The sequence below is a fragment of the Poeciliopsis prolifica genome, unplaced genomic scaffold, assembly GCF_027474105.1.
Source record: "Poeciliopsis prolifica strain line A6 unplaced genomic scaffold, Auburn_PproV2 SCAFFOLD081, whole genome shotgun sequence".
NCBI lineage: Eukaryota > Metazoa > Chordata > Actinopteri > Cyprinodontiformes > Poeciliidae > Poeciliopsis > Poeciliopsis prolifica.
In genome coordinates, this window is record NW_026562456.1 from 479,360 (window position 1) to 502,861 (window position 23,502).

The window sequence follows — 23,502 nt, forward strand, 5'->3', positions numbered from 1 at the left end:
AGTTTTTAACAATAAGGTGTAAAATAGTTTAATAATCCTGTTTATTTTTCTGCAGTGATCTCAGTATGAATAATCTGACTGTGATGACCAGTGGAGCTTTGTCCAACCTGCACTTCTTGGAGGAACTGTGAGTAAATTTAACAGACATTCACTGCTTGCACATATAATCCCACTTTATGTGTAATTAATAGAAATTTTAATAGGAAAATGTTTGATTTAAGCAAGTTTAACTTGCCTTTAATGATTCTATTCTATTTCTATTTTCTGTTCATGTATTTTTTCGGCCAAATACGGTTCTAAAATTCTTTTTTATCATCTCAAGTTGCTTCCATCTGCTCATAAATCCATCATGACTGATTATGTTTACCCATCAGTTAATTAGGTTTTGTTAATTATACAAATTATTTTAAAATCTTGTCAATTTAAGACAGTAGCGTCTAAAAATTTTGACCACAAATGAAATGTTGATTCTACTTGTTTTTCTTTTTCTTAAATTATAATAGAATATATCTATTTTTATTTTTACCTGCTCAACAATAAACATAATCATTTTAGTTTTCAAACATAAAAATTCCCCTGCAGGTTTCCCCAGATTAAACAAAAAGCAGTAGAACTGACATGCATCCTTAAATTCTTCAGATTGATCTTTTTTTTTTTTATCTTTGTGCAATTTAAGTAACAAAATCCAGATATGGCAGACTCTTTCCTTATTTTGGATGTTTTTTTTCTCTTTCTTTACTAAAATAAATAAAATTCAAAGCAAAAACCTGAATGAAAACTTTGTGTTTCACCTTATATTATTCCATTTTAAGATTTTGCACCTAATGTTTTAAACCAAATTTAAGTTGTTCTTGAAATGTGATCAAATTGTTCAGAGGGCCGCAAACGGTCCCCGGGCCACACTTTGGACACCCCTCACCTAAAGAAACCCACTAGATTTCATCAAGTTGTTGACTTGCAGCTTCAGGAAGCAAAGGGTGACAGTGGAGAAGAAAAACTTCCCTTTAATGTTCAGAAATGTCCAGCAGAACCAGGTTTTTTATTCCTTTGAAACCGTTTGGCAATATATCTAGTATTTCGTCATATTTTCTGCAATAAAGTCGGAATAATTTGACTTTATTCTAGAAATATCATGACTTTTTCCTCATATTGTTATTAATTTATCCTCAAAGTATTATGATTTTTTTATAGTATGAAGACTTTATTCCTGTAATTGTTTTAGTTTATTGTCGTATTATTCTGACTATCCTTGTATTTTCTTTCTTTGACCCTAATCCTCTGTTTTCTACTCATTTGTTGTGGTTTTATTTGGTCAGAATGAACCTTTTTTATGACCGTTTTAGTTGTAATTTGTTTTCAGTCTCTGTGCTCCTTTTCATGTATTTCCATGTGTTAGTGGTTGGTTGTTCTTATTTGATGCCAGTTTCACCACGCGACTCTCTTTCTGTTCCTTAGTTTATGTGTTTGTGTTTATTTTTGTCTTTGTAATGTGTTGTATGCTTGTTATACTGTAATTTTCTCTCTATTTCAGGTTATTGTCTGTCTATTTTTACTCGGTCAGTTAGATTTCTGGGTTAAATATCTTTTTTTAGCCACTGCTTGGAATCATAATTCACTGAAATAAAAATCGGTCAGCTATGAAACAGAGGTTCGGATCAGGTGTTATCTGGGCAGCAGTGGTAAATAGTTTTTTCTGATTCTGCACACTTTGTGTTATGTTGTGTGATCAGATCTGATGTGTGGTCAGTGCCTGGCGGCCTGAGATGGATTATGTCTGAAGTTTGAGTGTCTGATCGGGCGAGGAGCTCGAATGTCTTGGAGGATGCGATATGTAATCTCATCTCTCCTCACCTCCCAGCAGCGCCGCGTCGCGTCCGAACGTTTTCCCGACTGGACTAAATTAAAAAGCAGCGAGGCAGCTGGGAGAGACGGCCTGACCTCACCGAGACCTGAACATGACTCTGGCCGCTGTTCTGCTCCGCTGCCAGCTGTGTGTGTGTGATATTTGTCGCCGCGGCGTCAGAAACGTCACGGCGGCGATAGGACACCGCAGGCACGCAGGGAGGCTGAACTCTGCGCGGCCTCTGGAAAACAAACAGACCTGGAGGATTCGTTTTCCCGCCGGGTTTTTACTCCGCAGGGCTTGGAAGTCGAGCCTTGCCGAGAGATTCTTGCACACTTTGCAAACACAGAAATTAGAACCTGGCTCGAAGTCAGAGCTCCTAACGATGTGGTGCCTTGCTTAAGTATTTATACCCTTGAATTGTTTCACGTTTTCTCACATTCCAACCACAAACTGCAAAGCAACACAAACTGAGGCAGAAAAACCTGAAGCTTCAGTCTCTCTTTAAAATAAATCGCCATTGATCTTCTCTTTATTTTTGTCTTTATGGTGTAAAATGATAAAAATGTCTATAAAATCAAACCAAAGTCATCAGAATCTCTTTTTGTCTCAGACGTTTGGCAGGAAACGATCTGTCCTTCATCCCCAGAGGAGCGTTCAGTGGCCTCTACAACCTCAAAGTGCTGTAAGCTCCCACATGTTTGCACCGCAACTCTTCTGATTACTGCAAATATTTACAAGTCCAATAATATGATATCATTTTACTTTCACAGAATGCTCCAGAACAACCAGCTGAGATCAGTTCCTGCTGAAGCACTCACCAACCTTCACAACCTTCAGTCTCTGTAAGATTCATTCAAATTTAATCCTTTAAAAAGTGAGTCAGATGCCAATACATTCTGCTTTTTCTTTCATACATTTGTACATGAAGCTATGTGATGGTTTGATTAAAAGATTTTATTTCCTGGAAACTTTTTAATGTTTATGCCTCGGGTCGGATCGGTATGCTATTCTATGCTACGCTATACTATTCATATTGTATTTATTTATTTTCAAACAGGTTTTTAAAAACAATAAAACAACTAATGAGTACAAGAATCAGTTCTGTTTGAAAAGAAGCATGCTATGCTATGCTATGCTATGCTATGCTATGTCATCCTGAGATGTTGTTTGGGAAAAAAGATATTTAAATTACTCGACAAAATTTTTTAACAAATATTAAAATTTCCTTCTAGATTCTTCTATTAAGAGATTCAAAGACCTGGTTTAGTATATAATAAATTAACTATGTATAAAAACACTTTTCAATGTTTTCTGAGATTACGTCGCAGATTAATCTGAAAGATGGAATAGAATAGAAAGAATAGAAATGCAAAATCAAAAGTACTTTATTGATCCTAAAGGGAAATTGAATGTTTTTTAAACTTATATTATAGCAATAAGTTAAACATTTATTTCTAAATAAATGTTTTATTTTAAAATAATTATATTATTATCCCATAATGAGAAAATTCAGGTGTAACAGCAGCAAAGTGACAACTGAGGCATTTAGGTTCACACATAATTTTACAGTTCTCAGCAGATATTAGAAAACTAAAACACATTGAGTCAAAAAGAGATGCATTCCTGCTGATTCAAGTTCAAAACATTGAGTTAGAAATGCTGTCAGCCATAATTTTGTATTTTTCAGAGTACAGCCCTTGTTTCCCCTATAATTTATACTATTAGTAATATCTGAATGTATAGAAATGTATTTTTGTTTCAAGATTGCTACTAATCTTTAAAGTGTTGAACTTAACAGACTGGATAAGGCTGTTTTATTTGCATAACAGACTAGTCATTAGCTAGCTGTGACGTCACAAAGAGCCGACATTATTTATCAAAGCAACTCTATATTTTTATAGTTGGTAAGTCACTTCCGGTTTGAGCGCCGTCGTGATGGCCGCCATAGTGATCCTAAGAACACCGAGCCCCGTTAGAAGGACCCAAACGTAGGAGAGGTGAAAAAGGACTGAGCTGAGCGAAATACACCAACTTGATGCTTCGACGTGCCAAAAAGTTAGGAGCTTAAAATACCGCTAGCATCTCGGCTAATGCTAACCGCTACTCATTACGAACTTGCGCTGTTGTTGTACTTTGTGACTTCAGACAAGCAACCAACTTTGTTCCGAATTGGAAACCTGATAAATATCTGTCTTGTCTTTATCGTGTTCCTTTTATTTTAATGAATTTATGAAACGTATTTCTGAAATATTTTGAGTAAGCCGACAGCTTTGATGCCCCCTACTGGTCGCCGGTTGTACTCACTCACACACACAGATTCTCATCCTGTCTCATTTTACTCTGTTGGAAAGAACCCCACACACACACCTACACACACACACATGCGATAACGTGTGCAGTGCAGACAGTGTGTACTTTCAGCCTGATGATGCACAGTAATTATACTGAAACTGAAGCCGTGTGTGTTCAAATAAGGGGTTTAAGAATGGAGATGTCTTTAGGACTAAGGTCTCTAATTTATCTGATGGACGATTATGTGAAGTCCCATCCTTCTCGTCTCTTTGTGGCCGAACAGAGGAGTCATTGTTAGGACGGACACTCAGACAGACACAAAGCGCTCCACATGTTTCTGCAGGACGGCCTAATGAAAGCCCTGCTGGGTTTATATAAACCTAAGAGACAGAACCAGAGTAATAAAGAAAAGCACATAATTCTTAATTACAATCCATTCACTGGCATTATTACTTATAAAATTAAAGCTGCAGCACCTTCACCTACATTTAAACACTTTATTTTGGATTCTTAACCCCACTAGTGACAAAGAGCTGTGTTTTAAACAATAAGGGGAGATCAAATTGAGCTTTTTCATGTAAATTAATGAAATGTAAAGGGAAAAGAAAAATTGCCATATATTACAACGGAGTAATATATGTTTTCATTGTGGATAGAAAAAATGAGAAATTTCCACACAAAAAAAGTCTGAAATTTTGTAGAAAAACCTCTTGAAACTCAAAAAATGTCCAGAAGTTAAATATTTGTGACTTCTGAAAGAACCTGGACCTTTCCAAATGTTTAAAAATTTGGACTTTGAACTCAAACCTTTGTTTCTTGATGATTTCTGAGATTCTTAAAATAATTTTATCCTAGAAAATGTTCAACTTTTTGACAATTCAAGTTAGTTGTAGAAAATTTTTAAGATTAAACTCAAAATTTTTTAGATTTGTTTTGGTGGAAGTGTCACCATTTTTTATTTACAATGGCACTAATAGGCAGGTTACAGCATTTTTTGCAGTGCTCTGTTGCTTTTGGGGTTTTTGTGTTTTCATTCTTCATGTTTGAAACACGTTTTGCACTTTGCTGCGTATTTGCACCTGTCTGCCTCTGAAAAGATTACTCTTTCAGGCTAAATAAATGTTATTTTACAGATGTTGTCTAAATATTAGCTTTGAATTTCTATAATATTAAGAAATTCAAAACTAAATGGATACGTAAAATTTCCAGAATTTCTGTTGGAAAAAGAAAGAAATCACACACATTCAGAATTTCTTTGCTTTCTCCAGCAATTATGCTACAAAAACAATGAGAAAAGTCTCTAAAGGAAGGAAGGAGCTGAGGATAAGTATTTGGAGTTTGTAAATATATACTTTCGTTTGTGTTCCTGTTGAATACGTTTCTCCTTAAACTCTCTGAGCAGTCAGTGTGAGAGCTAATTAAAATGCTTCAGTTGGACCAGAGAGGCTGCTGGCTGGTTAAGAGGCTCTCGAACCAGCTGCCGATCATTCCTCTCCTGGTCAAACACTCGATGCCTAATTTTCCTCTTAAACTACTTCAGATTTAGCAAAGCTTTTTATTTTGTGAACACAGGCCTCTTCTAGCACAGCTTAAAAAGGTTTTCTGTTTGTTTGTGACACCACTTTAAATAGCGCCTCTATTTGACTTTGGACTTGAACAGAAAAGTTTATAATCACAGGAAACAAAACAACATAAAACTACTGAGACACTTTCATAAAGACTCATCAGGAACAAAAGAAAAAATTTCCTAATTCCTTTTGCATTGTGTTTGTTATTTGTAGACGTCTGGATGCGAATCACATCTCTGGCGTTCCGCCTGGCTGTTTCTTCGGTCTGCGCTCGCTTCGGCACCTCTGGCTGGATGACAACGCTCTGACGGAGGTGCCAGTGAAGGCTCTCGGAGAGCTGCCGACCCTGCAGGCCATGACGCTCGCCCTCAACCACATCGCCCACATCCCCGACCACGCGTTCAGCAAGCTGGGTCGCCTAGTGGTGCTGTACGTACAGAAATTATTTTACAGCCTCCGGTTGCATCTGAAGCAGCTACTTTCAGACCAATACTGGACCATTGCAATACATCTTCTGTTTTTCTTTCATGTTAAATATAGTTACATTTTCTCCAAAATTAATAATGTGCATTTTAACGGTGGCCCAGAAGGGCGAAATGCAAAAACCACAATGCTACAACAAAGCTATGCTAGCAAATGTATCATAACTTGCATTTCATGCTGAAACAAAATGTTTATTAAAGGAAGTTACATTATCAGGTTTGTCATAACTCAAGTTTTATGCCAATACAACATTTTTGACGATTGTGCTGAAAAGTTGCTCATAACTTGCACTTTATGTTAAAACAAATTTGTAGCATAAATTGAGCTATACTAGCAAATTTATCATAAATTCTGTCTTATCACAAAACAGAAAAATTATACATTTTCGCATATGGAATTAATGCAAAAATGAAACATATGCTAAATAGATGTTGACTTATAACAGAATCTCTGTTTTGTCTTAATGTACATCTTAGCGTTAGCTAAAGCTAAGATGGAACTTGTGCCAAAGAGAAGTTATGCTAGCAAGTTTGTCATAACTTACTTTTTATGCTAAATAAAATGTTATGCTATAAATGAAACTCTATGTTAGCAAGATTTTAATAATTAATGTTGTATGCTAAAACAAAATGTCATAAAGCTATAATACACTTTGTGCTAGAAATGTATTTTAGCTTAAGTTTTATGCTAAGGCAAATTGTTACAAAATGGAATTTATGTAAAGGTTATGCAAAAACAGATTACATGTTTTAGGATAACTTACGTTTAAGCTAATGATAAAATGGAACCTACGCAAAAACAGAAGTTATGCTAGCAAGTTTAGCATACATTCAATTTTAGCATCACTTGCATTTAATAGTTTTTCCTTCCACTTAACTTTTTAAGAAAATGCTTTGATGCAGCACTGTGTGACAGAATAATGTCAGTGGCCGAACAAATGTCTTCCCCATAATTTGTTAGGACATAATGTCACATTTATCTTATTAAAGTATGTTTTATTTTGCAACTCTGCCTTAATGCACTAATTTGTGCAAAATGCTAAATAAATGGCTGAAATATTTTACATTTTTATAAGAATCTAGATAATCTATGACTAAGTTTTTTGTTATCTTGATAGAGAGACATATAAAATCTTGAACTATTCAGTATTTTATAGATTTTTGGTTTTTATCTAGTTGTCATGCTCTATATTGATGTAAAGCAAATAGAAATGTCTGTGTTATGTGTTGTTGATCCTCGCTGTCCCTGTCTGTCCATGTTAGCTCTTTAATAACATGCAAACTCCCTGTTTGTGTCCGCGCGATGACATTCAGAGCGGCGTCATTGAAGTCCGCTGTCATTCCTTTTGTCCAATCGGCTTGAAGCTAATCTGCATTAAATTACCAAAAAGAAAAAAAAGCCTTCTTGAGAGGCTTCAGGGCCCCTTTTAAAAAGACACATACACACTCTTTGTCCGCTTCATTAGTCCATCAGTTTCTCTCGCTCTCTCTGCAGGCATCTCAACAACAATAGGATCGTTTCCATGGGCAACAACTGCTTCCACGGACTCCACAGTCTGGAGACGCTGTGAGTTTCTGTCTGTGCGTTTTGTTTCTGATGACGAGTTCCAGCAGAAAGGTTAAGTCGGGGTCATGGAGGCAGATTTTTGTTCTGAAACAACGTTTTCTCCAGGTTCGAGTCCGACCCAGGGAGCCTTTCTGAACAGATTCACTTCATGCTGATGTCAGGAAAAATCAGCATGAAGAGCTAACTCTGCTAATATTGTTCTAAATTAGGAGTTAATTAAATTTTCTGATAATTTTCCAACAATAAAATACTAAAACACAGATATCTGACTAAATTGCAGCAATTTTTGAAATAAATTTCACATATTCTTAAGTGAAAGTCCAAACAGTGATTCACTTGCAAAAGAAAGGGTAATTTTCTCTGATTAAAGGCATTCATTATGATATTAAAGGTCAGAAAATGGAAAGATTAGATATTTACTAAATTATTAATAAAAGATTGAAGATGTTGATATAATAAAGGACATTACAATGTCAGAATGTCTTTTTATGCCTTTAATCATTAAAAATTTATTTAGTTTTTCTTGAAAACTTACATAGTTTTTTTTTTCTTGTGACTGTATGTAATTAACCAAAACATTTTTGTGTTTTTTTGTTTCTGAAATTGACTCCTGCTCTAATATGCTGTGATAGAATTCAGCATTATCCCAAATTTGAAAATCAAGATTTAAAAATTCAAAACTTGACATGAATCTCATTAAAAAAGGTAAAAGGAGAAGAAAAAATGAATGAAAAATTCAGTATTTACAATTAATAACCGATGGAATCTGTCTGAATTTAAAACAGCGTTAGGTGAAAAGTACCTAATAATTTGTTTACAATATAATAAAGTGTAAATCAGATGAAATGTCTGGTTTTGTTCCTTTTTGTTTAGGATTTTAAAAGTTTTCTTGCATCTCGTCAAATATCATTTTGTCACCAGAACTGTGATTCAAATCCTAATCAAAAGAAAAGTTATTAGTTTACATCTCTGCTTTATATTTTGCATTAAGTAAATATATTTTAGTGAGCTGTTGCATGAAATGGTCAAAACTAATGAACACTTTCATGATATTTATAAAGATAAACAATATTTAAGAATTTGAAAATTATGAAATTGTAACTGATTTCTTTGGGAAAATACTAGTTAACATATTTAACCACAACTAAACAGTTTCTACTTATAAATTTGCATTACTAAAATACTTAGTTCTTTCTGGAAAGGGTACCAAAACCGTTTCCAGCCCACATCGTTGTAAATCCGGTATTTATTACTGTAAAAGTGAATTTATTGCCCAGTTGGCTTCTTGTTGTCATCAAATACAGAACAGCAACGGCCTTGATGATAAAAAACAAAAATAAATCAGACGAATAATTCACTGATTTATATCACCAGCCATGTGTTTTTCTTTCCCAAATAACATAATTACTTATTGTAAGGCGTATTTACAGAAAATAACTGAGGAGCCAGGATGTAAACGAGCGTGATTTAGTGTATTTATGTGTCGTCCGAGGAATGTGTGTGTGTGAATGTGTGTGTGTGTGTGTGTGTGTGTGTGTGTGTGTGTGTGTGTGTGTGTGTGTGTGTGTGTGTGTGTGTGTGTGTGTGTGTGTGTGTGTGTGTGTGTCTGTGTGTGTGTACATGAATTTTTCAGGTTTAAACGCTGCTCTGGAAATACTTGAGCAGAAATGTGCACTGTGTGTGGCCCGGCCTCTATGCTAATCTTAATTATGCACACACGGGCCGCATGTGTTTATGTGCGAGTCGGGAGGCTGTATACCTGGACAATCAGCAATAATAAACCGTGGGGCGCTCTGATACTCGCTCAAAACTACAAACACAAACAGGGACAAGCAAACGGAAACGGGGATTAATTAATGCAGCCGTGTTGGTTCAGCTCAGGCTGATTTCAGCTGAGAGGAGAAACCAAACGCAGACGTCTCTCAGGAAGCAGCAAATCAAGAATAAACTAATTTATTCAAGAATCCGAGAAGGAAAAAGCAAAGAACTAAAATCAAAGTCATGACAGACGCAACATTCAGTGTGTTTTACTGGGATTTCATTATACAGAAACTTGTGAATAATTGTAACATGGAAGGAAAATTATGCAATATTTCACATTTTCCTACAAATAATACATCTGAAAAGTGCATTTGTATTCATGTCCCTTTTTTATGACTCCACTAAATAGTTCAGCCAGCTGCCTTAAAAAAATCAATTTAGTTAGAAAGATAAACATTTAATTTACAAAATGTTTAGTTCCAAACTAAATATAAAGTTGAAGAACAAAGTATTTAGCTCCAAAAAATATTTTAGTTAGTAAACTAAATATTTAATTCCATGTACATTTGTAGGACCAAGACAAATATTTAGCTACAAAGCTAAATATGTAGTTAGCCAAACACAAAATTTAGGTCCAAATTAAATATTTTGTGAGCAAGCTAAATATTTTATATACAAAAAAGTATTTGGTGCCAAATCAAATGTGTAATTTACCAGCTAACAACCTAAATTATTAGCTCACAATCTACATTTTGAGAGAAAAGAAAATTACAAACATGCAGGAGTTTAGATAAAAGTTTGCAAAATAAAACTTTTATTTTGGTAGTTCTTTTCCTGTTATATCAGCACGTGAATTTGAATATTGGCTAAATATTTAGCTGATAGCTAAATGTTTAGGTTGGTGCTAATTAAATTATGCTAATTAGATATTTAGCTTCAAAAAAATTAGTTAATTCTAAGCTAAATATTTAGTTTGAAGCTAACTAAATAGCCTGCTAATAAAGCAGAAAACATAGAATAACATAGTGAAATGAAAATAAAACTTAAACATTAGAAGCCAAACAACCCAAAATATTGCTGTTAATTTTTCACTTTAACTTTACAAACAGCTCCCTCTTGTTAGATTCAGTTTTCTGAACTAATTTTTGAAATTATCTTAATTCTCCTCCAAATCTATCGCACTAAATCGCAAAAATTACCCTCACAAAATGTGATTGCTTATTTTTTCCATTCGCTGCGACGCTTTCCTGTTGAAATAAGCACCAAGGTATGAAAATGGAAATAAAACCAAGTGGCGATAAACACATTGCTGCTCCACCTGCGCTTGATTCAGTTTTCGTTAAAATTTATCCGGTCACTATAAAACGTGATGAAAACCTTCAAACGGTTTGTGGATCTCTAAATCGTCAACAATCACAACCTTCCAAACTCCATAAAAAGATCTCTGGAAAGAACGCAGCTCAACTATTGTTGTTAGCAGTGATCCTCTGAACACACACATGGACTCTCATGCTCAGAACCAGATTGAAACAATTTCAATTTAATGGTATTTTCACAATGTGGGAGCTTGTGAGTAGCTGTGTGTGTCTGTGGAGCAGCCACCTGCATCCCAGAGATGGATGAGAGGACCTAATTGAAGCCACATGTGGACTCGAGGAATGCTCTAGTCTCTACTGGTGATGAAAGAGAAGAGGAAGGAGGGACAGTTAAATGTTTCTTTAATAAAGTTAAAAGACAAAACAAAAAAGATTAAAGCAAAACATGAAGCTGGAAAAACAAAACGTTCACATGAGCTTTTTTCCAAGCCTAAAATCTCCACCCAAATGCATCGTAAAGATGGTCATTTCATATTTGAGGCAACAGTCATCTGTTTTTCTCAATGCAGAGTTTGTTCTTACCTTAACTAACAGACAACACAAAAAGGCTTTTTTCATTTTTAATGTTTCACTGATAGAAGAAGATGAAGATTCTTGTCTCAGTTTCTGAATAAATGCAAAACCCACATTGCAGGAAAACATGATGGTGAAGCTCTTATAACAACGTAAAGATGAAGTTTACAGATAATGATAATTTAAGTAGAGCTTTTGTTCGCACAACAAAGTTTCTATCACAACATTTAGGCTGTTTTCCGATCTGGTAGTCCAGTGATTCGGGTTGGTTTTGGACCAAATTTCAGCTTTTATTTCATTTCCAGCTCTTTCATGATGTCAAACCAACCAAACCCTATGAAAAACCTGTACCCCTCCTCGCCTGTGGGGGCGCTGCACCAAGAATGACTGAATGAAATGACTTGAAAACCTCTGCAGAAGACACTGAGTGCAACTTCCTTCTTCACGAAATGGAAACAAATGGAGCGGAGTCAGATTTCTCTTTTGTCCAAAGATCACGAGTAATTTCTCCCACTAGCGCTAGGCTAACGGGTTTCTACTGGTTGTGTTTACCCAGAATGCCCTGCACTGTAGTCCACTTGTGGCTTCTGGAGCGGTCTCTGGTCTGCTTGCCATTCACATTCAAACTTCAACCAAACCAAGGCAGAAGTTTGTAAAGTTGAGTTTTTTTCTTTTCTCGCAAAGTTTTGCAATTTGGATTTCTGGAATTTTTCTAGAAAATTTCTGAGAATAATCTAAAAAATTCTGAGTTTTTCAATTTGAATTTACTACTTTTGTTTTTCAGCCTACAAGTGTAGTCGTAAAAATCTGAAGTTGTGCTCAGTGTCTTTATGTCGTTTCCTTTAGTGGTTCTTGATGTAGCGCCCCCACAGGTTAGGAGGGGAACAGGTTTTTCAAAATGTTTGTCTTACGTCAGAGCAGTGAGAAAGAGAACCACAGCAGCTGAAAACGTTGCCATTTTGATTCCAATTCGAACTAAATCTAAGGGACAATCAGGTGTGAAAGCAGCCTTAGAGATGAAGTTTCTTTCTAGACTTCGGTAAAGCCGACAATCTCAGCTAGAAACACAATCTGCAGGGCAGAAATGATTATATAGGTATCAATTTAATAGATATTTTCCATTTTTGGTTTGACATGCTAACTCCATTCAACACCAGGTCTTTTATTTCAAGTGTAAAGCTGACAGTTCCTGTACATATGTAAAATTCTCGTTTTATTATGAATATTTTGAAGGATTTCCGATGGAAATCTGGCATTTTAAGTGGTTGTGTTTTCACTCCATCATTCACATACACACTATTTCCAATCTACATTGGTTACAAGTTGATGTTGTCTAGAAGTTTCTCATAAAATCAGTCAAGATGTTGAATTTTCAGTGTTGACTCAAAGGGAAATGTTGAAGAAACTGTTCCTGATTTTCTCTAATAGCTTGACGTGGTACATACTGTCCTAATTTACCTCTATTATAAAGGTACAATAAGTTTCAATTCACAATTCAGCCTTTTGTTGTTTTAGAGGTCAATAACTTACGACTGTTGGAGATTTGGTAGGCCCAGCATGTAGTAGATAATAAAGAGACAATAAAACAAGATAATGATAAGATGAGATAAGATTGGCCTTTATTGTCTCTCCCAGGAGAATCGGACTCTTGTTGTAGCAGAACACAAACATAGTCTAACAGAAATTTACAAGGCCAGAGTACCAGGAACCCAACACCGAGTTGTTACACAATTCCCAACCCACTCAAAGATGACAGAAATGTCATATTATTGTTGCTCAGGTATGTTCAGAACATGAAAACATGGCCTCCAAAAGATTTGGGCTTTTACTGCATAAAGATGACCCGTCTAAATTTAGAACAGGTGGTGGAAATTATCTGAGGTGTTGCCAGATCCTGAGTTTTTCACTATAGATGTAACATTATTGGTTCTGTTAATAATAGGCTATAAAAAAAGACGTAGCTGAAATTATTCCTTTTTTCTTTCATTTGTTGATAAAGTAAGGCATAAAATGTTTGCAGGATTTATGACTTACGGCAGGGTGTTGGGGTCATTGTAGGCAGTACACCTGCTAGAAAAAATCTGAAATTGAGATTAATTTCTTAAATTTTCAGAAAAGAACATGAAAATTACCAAGTTTCAAAAGTTCAAAATTTTCACTTTCCAAAAATCAGAAATTGTCATGTATTTTCTTGAATTTTTTAAAATTAGTCTGAATTTCTGAGGTTTTTAAAAAAAATGTTTTTCACTGTTCAAACTCAAATTTCAGTGTTTTTTTTTCTAGAAAATTCTGAGCTTAATCTGTTTGATTTTTTTTCTAGCAACCTTTTGGCTTTTCAAACTCAGAAATCTCCTTGTTTTTAAAGGAGACAATAACAAGATTTTTTTTGAGCCGAAATTCACCACTTTTGCTGTCTACAATGGCTTTAATATACCATCGTATTAAATAAAATAAAGCACATTTTATTTGAAAACCATGTATCAACCAAATAAGCAACATTTTCAAGTCAAAAACATTTTTTGCCACTACATTTTTTAATAAAGATATGAGCTCAACAACAAATGTATTGTTTTTAATCTGTTATTAAAGTCATTAAACCGTCAGATTGGTGCAAAATGCTCCTCCAGCCTTTATAATGTGGTTGTGTGACGCTAACGTTAGCTTCTGTGTTGCTGCTGCTTGTTAGCATTGAGATGCTTTCCAGAACATTTGAAAACAAAATTAAGCGAGTGTCCCAACAGCAGAAATAATTGTCTTATAAATATTTTTTATCTGTTTTCAGGGATTTAAACTACAACAGCCTGGTTGAGTTTCCTACGGCCATCCGCTCACTCAGCCACCTCAAAGAGCTGTAAGACTGAACATTCTGGCTAGAAAACACTGTGTGCAAAAGTTCAATTTTCTAAAAAAATCATGACTGTATTCAGGAAAGAAAGAATGAATATGATTTCTCTTGTCTCTGTTTTCAGAGGTTTTCACAGCAACAACATCCAGTCCATCCCAGAACACGCCTTCACCGGGAACCCGTCTCTCATCTCCTTGTAGGTACCAACGAGCCAGAAAACTCTTAACATTCCTATTAGTCACAGGTTTATATTGATAATGGATATTGATATCAGCCCAAATTCATATTGAGGCCTCCCTAATTTTTCTATTATGACTGAATTTATTAAGAAATTGCACTAAAAACCCTGTTTTCGTATTTAGTAATCTTCTGCCAAAAACATCATGAATTTTTAGATTTAGCTCAGAAATTTTATAGAAAAAACTTTTACATTTCTGAGATCCAAAAAATGTCAAAAATAATTTTTAAGATTATTCTCAGAAAATGTGAGTTTTGAAAGTCTGAAATTTACCAGAAATGTCTGAGATTTTTCTCGAAAATTTTTTTGGGGATTAATCTCAAAATTTGTGAGGTTTTTTTTTCTCTCACACATATTCAACTTTTAAAACTCAGAACTTTCCTTTTTTTTTTTTTCCAAAAAAATTCTGAGATATATTTTCAACATTTCTGAGCTTTTTCATTCAAAATTTTGGCTTTTGAAACTCTTTGCCAACATTTATCCCAGGATCAGTTTTTAAGTTATGAGATCAGCTTTTAGTTTGGTTGTTTGTGTTGGGTTAAAATTTCATTATATGCATTTAATCTCAGGTCCGATCCCTCAATTTTATCTGAACAGTTCAGCAAAAAGCAGTCAGTCAATGACAACATGCCAACAGCTTATTTCAAGTTATTTTTTCTTGTTTTTTTTTCTACGACGTTTTTTAGACTAATATTCGACTTTTGAATTCAGAATTCTATTTTTTGTCTGAGCTTGATCTCAACATTTCAGAATTTTTGGGAAAAATTTACTCCTTTTTTCATCTACAATAGACGTAACAGTTGTTTATTTTCATTTGACAGATTGTTTTATGACAATCCAATCCAGTCTGTGGGACGTTCGGCCTTCCAGAACCTTCCAGAGCTTCGGACGCTGTGAGGAAAACACACACTTACACGAATCAGTTCAAAACTTCAAGATTGAATTTGCTTTTAAAAATAAACCAAATAAGTCACGCATAGCAGTCCACATTTTCAGGGAACGCATTTGCAGAGGAGTGTCATTGTGCAAGTGTGTTGCTAACTGTAGTTAGCCTCATCAGTGACCAAAACAAAGAGCTAAACCTTTCAGGTGTGACTGGAGCAGCTTAAAGTCTGGTGAGACTCGGTTCATTGATCTGTCCTCCAGAAACAATAAATAAATGTGAAAATTATCTAAGCTGTTTGTCCAAATTCTGCTGGATTAGCTCAATATTAGCGCAGTGACTGCAATAAATAAATGTGAAAATAAAAAACTTATGAAACTTTAACAAAAGCTGCAGGTCTGCGTCTGGTGAATTTTTGGTTTGTTTTTCATTCAAATCCAGAAATTTTACTCAAGAATAGAAATATTTCATAATGACATTAATCATGTAAAAGTACAGTGTAGTAAATATATTTATGAAAGTATTTTTTTCTAAAAGTAGTTTCAGTAAATGTAATTGAATGAATGTAATTTGTTACTAATCAACTCTGCCCCCTACTGGCCATAAAATTGGAAACCAGGTTGATAATAGTTTTGTGATCAGTTTTCTTCTTCTAGTCATCAATATTTTTTTAAAGTCTAGGTTGAATTTCTCTTTACACTGCCAGAGGATCCCATCAAACTTCATTTTCCTTTCATTCACAGATTAAAAGTAAAGGTCAGCTTACTTAGTATTTAGCTTGAGTCTCATTAAATCAGGTCCTAATTACACAAAGAATGTAACGCTCAAACTGAACAGCGGCCAGAACATTTTCTGTTTCCTGAACTTAAATCCGTTTCTCTCAGCTGGAACTCTGCCTGGTTTTCTCTCAGATCTCTGAACGGTGCAGCAGAACTCGCAGAGTTTCCAGATCTGTCGGGAACCAAGGGTCTGGAGAGCCTGTAAGACGCGCACACACCCTCACAGAGGAATGTTTCATATCTGTTTGCTAACCCCAAATCAAACTGTTGTTATTAAAAACTGCAGTTATTATCCTATCTGGCAGACTGGAGCTTTATTATTTCTGCAGCTCAGCCTGAAATTAAAAAGCCCTTTTGTCCTCCCGTTGCGAAGCCAAATTTCCAAGTGATAATAAACACGTTTGCAGAGTTTATTTTCTTGTATTTTTCCATCTAAACTCATTTCTGAAGATGGTATGTGTTCAGCTGTAACCAGTAGGTGGAAATGCAAACTGCAACCAAACAAACCATCCCATGTTTTCCACTGTCTGCCGTTAAAATGACCTGCAGTCTGACCCGGTTCCATTAAATGATCCCAGAATGTTGTTATAACTCATTTTGTCTAATCACAGATTTCTTTTTATTTTTCTAATTAAGTAAAAAGTTTTGAATAAATCGAATAAATAGAACAAAATGAAAATATATTTTATTAGTCATTACGGAAAACCTTTAAATGTGGCTGAATTAAAACATTTCTGCAGAGCAGAGTGGGCTGAAAATCATTAGTGGTAAAAACTCAAAATGTTTTCTTAGTGTTTTCAGACAAAAGTATTTGTAAAAATACTCGTTAAAAAACACGGTTCCTGAATTTCAATTTGATTCTCCAACATAAATTAAGATTTTTAAAATGTTATCTAAATTTTTACTGTATTTTGATGTCACCAACATTTGGTGTTTTCAAAAGTACTTATTTTATCCCAAAGAAAAACTTAATTTTGTCATAACTCGTGTCGTCCAAGTAAAGAATCGCTTTGGATGTTGATTCTGTGGTTTCTGGTAGCAGTCAGTGTTTCAACCAATCTGTCGAAGCCTTTGACTGAAAACTGTTGCTGAATATCTGGGCAGCAGAGATGATGGCATCAGTTGTTGGCAAACTCTGCTAATCCACCTCAGTTGCTTTTGCCACTCCTTTTTAAATATCCGTCTGGCTGTTTGGTTACAAAGTGGAGATGTTAGAGTCGGGGGTGTGATGTTTGCTTTTTAAAATGGAAGGAAAACCTGGATTGAACCGTCCTGCTCTGCATCCATGAAGCCCCACTGTAAACTCCTCTGGGATTTGGGGTCAAAGTTCAGCTTCTGTTTGACTTTTTCAGACGCTAATCAGGTTGTTACACTTCATAACAACTGTCCGAACTAAAAGGTAAACACAAAAACCCTTCCAGCTGCACAGCCTCTGAAACAAGAGGAGATAATTGTTCAAAAAAGCACCTCAACCAAAAAATCTGAACAAAATCAGATGCAAAGTAACAGAGATACTCCAACATGCTGAGCTTCGTAATTCTGAAGTTAATAGTTTCATGATTGCAAGACTTTGACATGACTCGTTGAGGATAGGACTGAGATGAAGTGAAAAAGCAGCCAAAGTCCAATGAAAAATCATAAAAACACGTTTTTAGTTGGAAGAGCTGCAGTCCAGTTTGTGTGAACAGCTGCTGGTCAATAAGTCGTCCAGGTGGGGTCTTGAACTGCAGCATGTTTGATTTATAAATTGTGTTTTTAGGTTTAAAATGCTGGTTTAGAGTATTCAGGAACAGAACTGTGAAGCTGCAGCTCCTGCTCTCTCAAACACATTTCCTTTTGGGCTTTCAGGACCATCACTGGAGCTCGTATCACGTCTCTTCCCAGTTCGATGTGTGAGCAGCTTCCAAACCTTCAGCTGCTGTGAGTCTTCTCATCATCTCCTTCCCAACCAGTCCTTTATAGTCCCAACACAACACCTTAATGTGCAGCAAGGTGCTGCGTTTAAGGACCGTTGGACGTCCCTGATGGCCGCTGAAGCAAAAACTGTGTTTGTGTCTGCAGCGACCTCTCGTATAACAAGATCCAGACTCTTCCAAGCTTCACTGGCTGTGAAAGCATCCAGAAGATGTGAGGTTTATCTTCATTTTCTTTTAATGAAGGATTTTATCTCTCTTATCTGGGCAAGGAATGACTTTTGTCAACCTCTGGGCCTGTAAAGCACATTTATCAAGTCTCTGGTTACCTAAGCAACCAGTAAAACACATCCAGCTGTGCATCATGGGAGCAATTAGCAGAAGTGTTGTTTGTTTAAGACCAATCAGAAGCCAGGAAAATTTAAAGTGATGCAATGGAAACAGTGTGGCTGGTCTTTGTGTTGCAGTGATCTCCACCATAACGAGATCGAGGAGCTGAGAGAGAACACCTTCACCGGCCTGATGACACTTCGCTCACTGTAAGAACACACACTGTGAAGATTTAATTAGTCTTCAGATCCTGACCCATGAACCCAACTTAGACCTCTCTAAGTACTTCCAAATGGAAGCGCTGATCAAGGTGGTCCGCTTGTCGTTGGAGCAGCTGTCATGAAGTCAGTGAGGGAGGAGAGGAACCACCACTGCTGCTGCTCCGTCCATCTTAAATGAATTCCAGCTCAGGAAAAGCAATGCAAAAAAGCACAAAAATAATAGAATGTAAAAATTTCAAATTGACAAAATACTCTGACAATAAAACATCAGCAGTTAACCGAGGGGAGGAAATATGAAGCAGATTTCTGCAGCCTGTAAAACATTTCAAATGACATGTTAAATGTACTGAATGAAACAAACCAAAAACAAGCTGATGAAGAGGCTGGAGGGTCATCCTCAGATCATTCTGCCAAAAAGGGACAAACGGTGTGGTGGTTGCAGACTGAGTCAGGTTGGGCGTACCAGGGATGGAAGGGCTGATGAGAGGCAAGGAGAGACCGAGGCTTTAAAGGCTAGAAACAGGTGACCAACACTCAGGAGAGTCACAGAGGAAAAACTGAAGGAGTGGCCTTGAGTCTGACGACTCCAGCAGTGTTTAGGTGCCAGTCACCCGGGCAGCGACCAGCACTTTGAAAATTCAAGGAGTGACTCAAACACCTTGAAGACTTGAAGGATGTCTGGGGCTCTGAGGACTCAAGAGAGTGACCAGCATTTAGAAAACTTGCATAACGACTGGGGCTCTGAAAACTTTGGGGTTGGCCACAGCTCAAGAGGACTGAAGGAGTGACCAGCACTCTGAAGACTCAGACAGTGACGGACACCTTGAAGACTTGAGGAAGTCTACAGGAGTCGCACAAGGGACTCCTGAAGTGGACTGTAGGAAGGGAGGCTCTGTCTGAGGGCAGTGGTTGATTATGAAGGCTGGTCTGATGGAGATGTGAGAAACAGACTCTGAAGATAATGGAGTAAATATATATTGAAGACAGTTCTGACGATAACGTGTCAACTGTACAGGATACCATCAGGGACGAGAGGCAAAAATGATGCTGGTGATGCAAGAGATGGAGATGTTAGCCCAACCTGGGGGAAGTTGTATGATGCAACCCTGGGACAGAGGAAGGACGTGTGGATGCTGTGCTGCTCACTCCATGCAGCCTGAATGGAGATCCTGCTTAAGAACATTTTAAATCACATTTTAAAGAAACTAGGAGAAAGCTGAAAGAGTTTGAACTGTTCTCCAAACATAAATCCTCATTCAGTTAGCTTTGTGCGATATTGATGCTGATATTTTATTCCTTTTCTTTTGTAGAGATTTATCCTGGAATCGGTTGTCATCTGTGAAGCCAAACTCATTCTTTGCTCTAACGTCTCTCTCCAAACTGTGAGTTTTTCTGCAACACCAGAGACTCTTTACAAACCCTATGATGCATTTAAATCAGAGGATTTTGCCTCATTCCCTTTCAGGAGGTTTAACTGCCCTTGTTAAAAGTATTAAGCAGTAAAATCAGATTACTGATTATGTAAATACTTTAGCGTGAACAACTGGATCATTTTCTGTTTCTGCAGTGACCTGTCGTCCAATCAGCTGTCCTCTCTGCCTCTCACTGGTCTGCAGAGTTTAACTCACATTCGGCTGGTGGGAAACGATCAGCTGATGGAGTTAATACCCCGAGAAGACCTGCCACGAGTCAGGTGGGGTCCTTAGAGTCTGTTTTTTCTGCCTACTCTGCAATTTCTAGGAATGAATACTAAGAATTGTAAGTGTTTCCTCAGGGTGATGGAGCTTCCCTTCGCCTTCCAGTGCTGCGCCTTCATCTCCTGTGAGGCAAGAGGAGAAGGAGGATTATCCTGGGAAAGAGAAGAGGCGGCAGACTCTACAGCGAGAGACGCTCCTTTCCTTTCCGGTCACGGTAAACGCCACAAAATGCACCTCAGACTTCCTGATGCAAAGAACACAAAGAAAACATCAGAGGGGAGACAGAAACGTGAAAATATAAAGAAACAAAACAGACACAACTGAGGACGACGCCGCATCAAGGCAGATGTAGATGGAAAAAAATTTGTAAATTTATAACGTTTGAAACTCAAAACTTTCCGCATTTTTTTCTGGAAAATTTATCAGATAAATTGCAAATTTTTTGTAGAAAAATCCCCAAAACTTCTGAGCTTCAAAAGTTACAAATTTGCTTTTTGAACCTAAGCTCAGAAACTTTCTAGGAAAATACTAAAATGTTTTGAGTTTCAAAAGTCCCAAAAAATTTTTGACAAATTTTGAACAAAATTTTTTGACTTTTGAAACTCAGAACTTTCCATATTTTCTAGAAATGTCTTTCTGTTTTTATTTATTGCCTGAAATTATATATTTTTCTGACTACAGTGGACCTAACTCGCCCTCCTAACTGTGACTATGAAGCTGAAATGGAAAAAAAAAAAAAAAGATCAAAATAAAACAAAACAGATCAATTTAATTTATACGTCCTGAAGAAAATATGACACATTTAATATATTTGAGTACAAAGGCTCTCAATAAAAGTGGCCCTCGAACATTTGATTGTTTTCTGGAAATGTGATTTTAATAGAATTATCCAGCACAAAAACACATTTAATAGGTAAACACATTTAATAGGTAATTTATTTATTTTCCAAACAGCAGTTTTCTTCCCGTGTGTTTGTGTGCAGTGGATCAGGACTGGGACGATTTTCTGATGGAGTTTGAAGACGAACCCAAACCTGAACACTCTGTTCACTGCAGCCCGGCTCCAGGTAGCAAAATGTCTCTTTATGTTCACTTTTTTCGACTTGTTTCAAGTTACAAAAACACTATATACATTTGATTTGCATACTATTTGTCCATTGGCTGATTTTGTACGACCAGTCGGACCTTGTCATGAGTGGGAACTTTAAAGAACCTTAAATTGGAAGTTTTGAATAGAGAGATGTTGCAAAAACTGAAATTGTGCAAAAATAAAACTCATAATTTTTCGTCTACCAGCCGGGGTTCTATGATGCAGGACGGAGATGAGAAGATTGAGTCCAACTTGTGTCCAAATGAGGAAATGTTAGGCAAATATAACCACAAAGGTTTATATTTTGGGCCAGCAGGGCAGAAAACTGATCCAAACTCCTAGAGCCTTAAATCCAGAGTCCTGGGGTCCAACAACAAACTAAAGCCACAGTCACTAGTTTTATTAGCAGTGGAGTCAGTCAGCCCATCAGGGAGAGAGCAGGTGATGTGTTCAAGGCTGGCTGGGAAAACAGAAATGTGAGTTGATAACAAACTGCACAAAGAAAGTCAGTTTATAATTTGGTGTAAACTGTGATTAAAGCTGGACTCTGTAACTTCTATAAAAAATGTTTTTACATATTTAGCATCAGGTTATAGTTTAATATTATGCAGATGAGCTGCTATAGTTTTCTAAAGAGATGCACTAAATACAACCATAACCACGAGGAGGGGCTTAGCGCTGTCAATCATCCACATGTACTCGCTGCTAACTGTACTAATGGCAGAGAAATAGATTACCATTACAGAAAATCTTTTTGACTGCAGTCAACAGAAGCTAGGCTAACTAGCCTTAGCATTGACAACAGGCTATGCTAACTGCAATGTAGCAGAGCCCATTGGTGATTGACAACGCTAAGACCTGCCTCCTGGCTCTGATTGGTTGGGGAATATCATCCTCCATCAGTTTAAACTAAAATATAAAAACTGTTACAGCAGCTGTAAATGAGCTAATCTTTGGATCGCTCTCAGGTCCGTTCCAGCCGTGTCTCCGCCTTCTCGGCAGCTGGATGATCCGAGGCGGCGTCTGGCTCATCGCTGCGATCTCATTGGTCAGCAACGGTCTCGTCGTCCTGTTGGTCTTCTTCTCTCCAGCCAGCGTCGTCACGCCCCCCAAGCTCCTGATTGGCCTGCTGGCTCTGGTGAACGGCCTGATGGGAGTGTGGAGCGGCTGGCTGGCGGCGGTGGACGCCTGGACGTTTGGCAGCTTCTGGAGGTTTGAACACGGTTATTATCTGACTAACTTCCTCCTCCTTGGTTTTAATGTCTGTTCTGTTGCAGGTTCGGGGTGAAGTGGGAGAGCAGCTTCCTGTGTCGCCTCAGCGGCTTCCTGTGTGTGTTTGCGTCTCAGACCGCACTCTTCCTGCTGACCGTCGCGGCTCTGGAGCGATGTCTGTCTGCTGCAGGTGCAACGCAGAGCAGCAAAACCGACAGGAGCAGCGGTGAGAGAAACATCAGCAAACATTTTGTCACCATGTAACTTTAGAACCAATATTCTGTCACCAATCCTAATTCACATGGCGGTTTTATCAACTTACAGTTGAATACGGTTTGACGCCTGGCATGAAGTTTTTATTATCCAATGTTTATTCTGCACCCAGAATGCATTGCTGCAGAACAGGAGACATTTTGAAAGATATATTGATGTCCTCCATGTTTTCTGACCAATAATAGAAGTGATAAATTCGGCAAAATCAGAAACAAAGTTAGAAAAACTCAACAACTTCAAATCTGATTCCATGAGGGAGGCGTGAAATAACACATTTATTGTAAAACTACCAATAAGAACCATTGTAGAGAAAACATTATTTTTTTACATTTTTAGATTAATATTGGAAAACCTTGGAAAAAAAACTTAGAAATTTCTATTTAAAAAGTCAAAAATTTGCAAGAAAAATTCACATTTTGAGATTAATGTAAAAAAAAATTGGAAAATGTTTGATTAATTGATTAATTGCAAAACGTTGGAGTTGCTTTGGAGCTTGGAAACCTCCCTGGTTTTTCCAAAACTTTGAGTTTTTGGTGGAAATTTACTCCTTTTTTCTGTGTTCAATGGCCCTAATTAATAGTTGTAGAAATATTATGTTGTAACATGTTTAGTTTTT

General features: G+C 36.8%; 1 protein-coding gene across 2 annotated transcripts in view; it reads left to right on the forward strand.

Moving 5' to 3' along the window:
- LOC129352864 (leucine-rich repeat-containing G-protein coupled receptor 5A-like) overlaps positions 1–23,502 on the forward strand; it is a 42,912-nt gene that overhangs the window by 14,332 nt on the left and 5,078 nt on the right. Inside the window, exons 2-19 of one of the 2 annotated variants that reach the window (XM_055022056.1) lie at positions 56–127; positions 2,457–2,528; positions 2,617–2,688; positions 5,920–6,135; positions 7,684–7,755; positions 14,188–14,256; positions 14,375–14,446; positions 15,310–15,381; positions 16,283–16,351; positions 17,999–18,070; positions 18,212–18,277; positions 18,531–18,602; positions 19,925–19,996; positions 20,182–20,307; positions 20,389–20,525; positions 21,295–21,378; positions 22,370–22,613; positions 22,679–22,839. In XM_055022056.1, the coding sequence (XP_054878031.1) occupies positions 56–127; positions 2,457–2,528; positions 2,617–2,688; positions 5,920–6,135; positions 7,684–7,755; positions 14,188–14,256; positions 14,375–14,446; positions 15,310–15,381; positions 16,283–16,351; positions 17,999–18,070; positions 18,212–18,277; positions 18,531–18,602; positions 19,925–19,996; positions 20,182–20,307; positions 20,389–20,525; positions 21,295–21,378; positions 22,370–22,613; positions 22,679–22,839 (1,820 nt within the window). Of the gene's footprint in view, positions 1–55; positions 128–2,456; positions 2,529–2,616; positions 2,689–3,760; positions 3,902–5,919; positions 6,136–7,683; positions 7,756–14,187; positions 14,257–14,374; positions 14,447–15,309; positions 15,382–16,282; positions 16,352–17,998; positions 18,071–18,211; positions 18,278–18,530; positions 18,603–19,924; positions 19,997–20,181; positions 20,308–20,388; positions 20,526–21,294; positions 21,379–22,369; positions 22,614–22,678; positions 22,840–23,502 lie in introns of those variants that run through there. The other variant, XM_055022057.1, reaches the window with a different exon arrangement.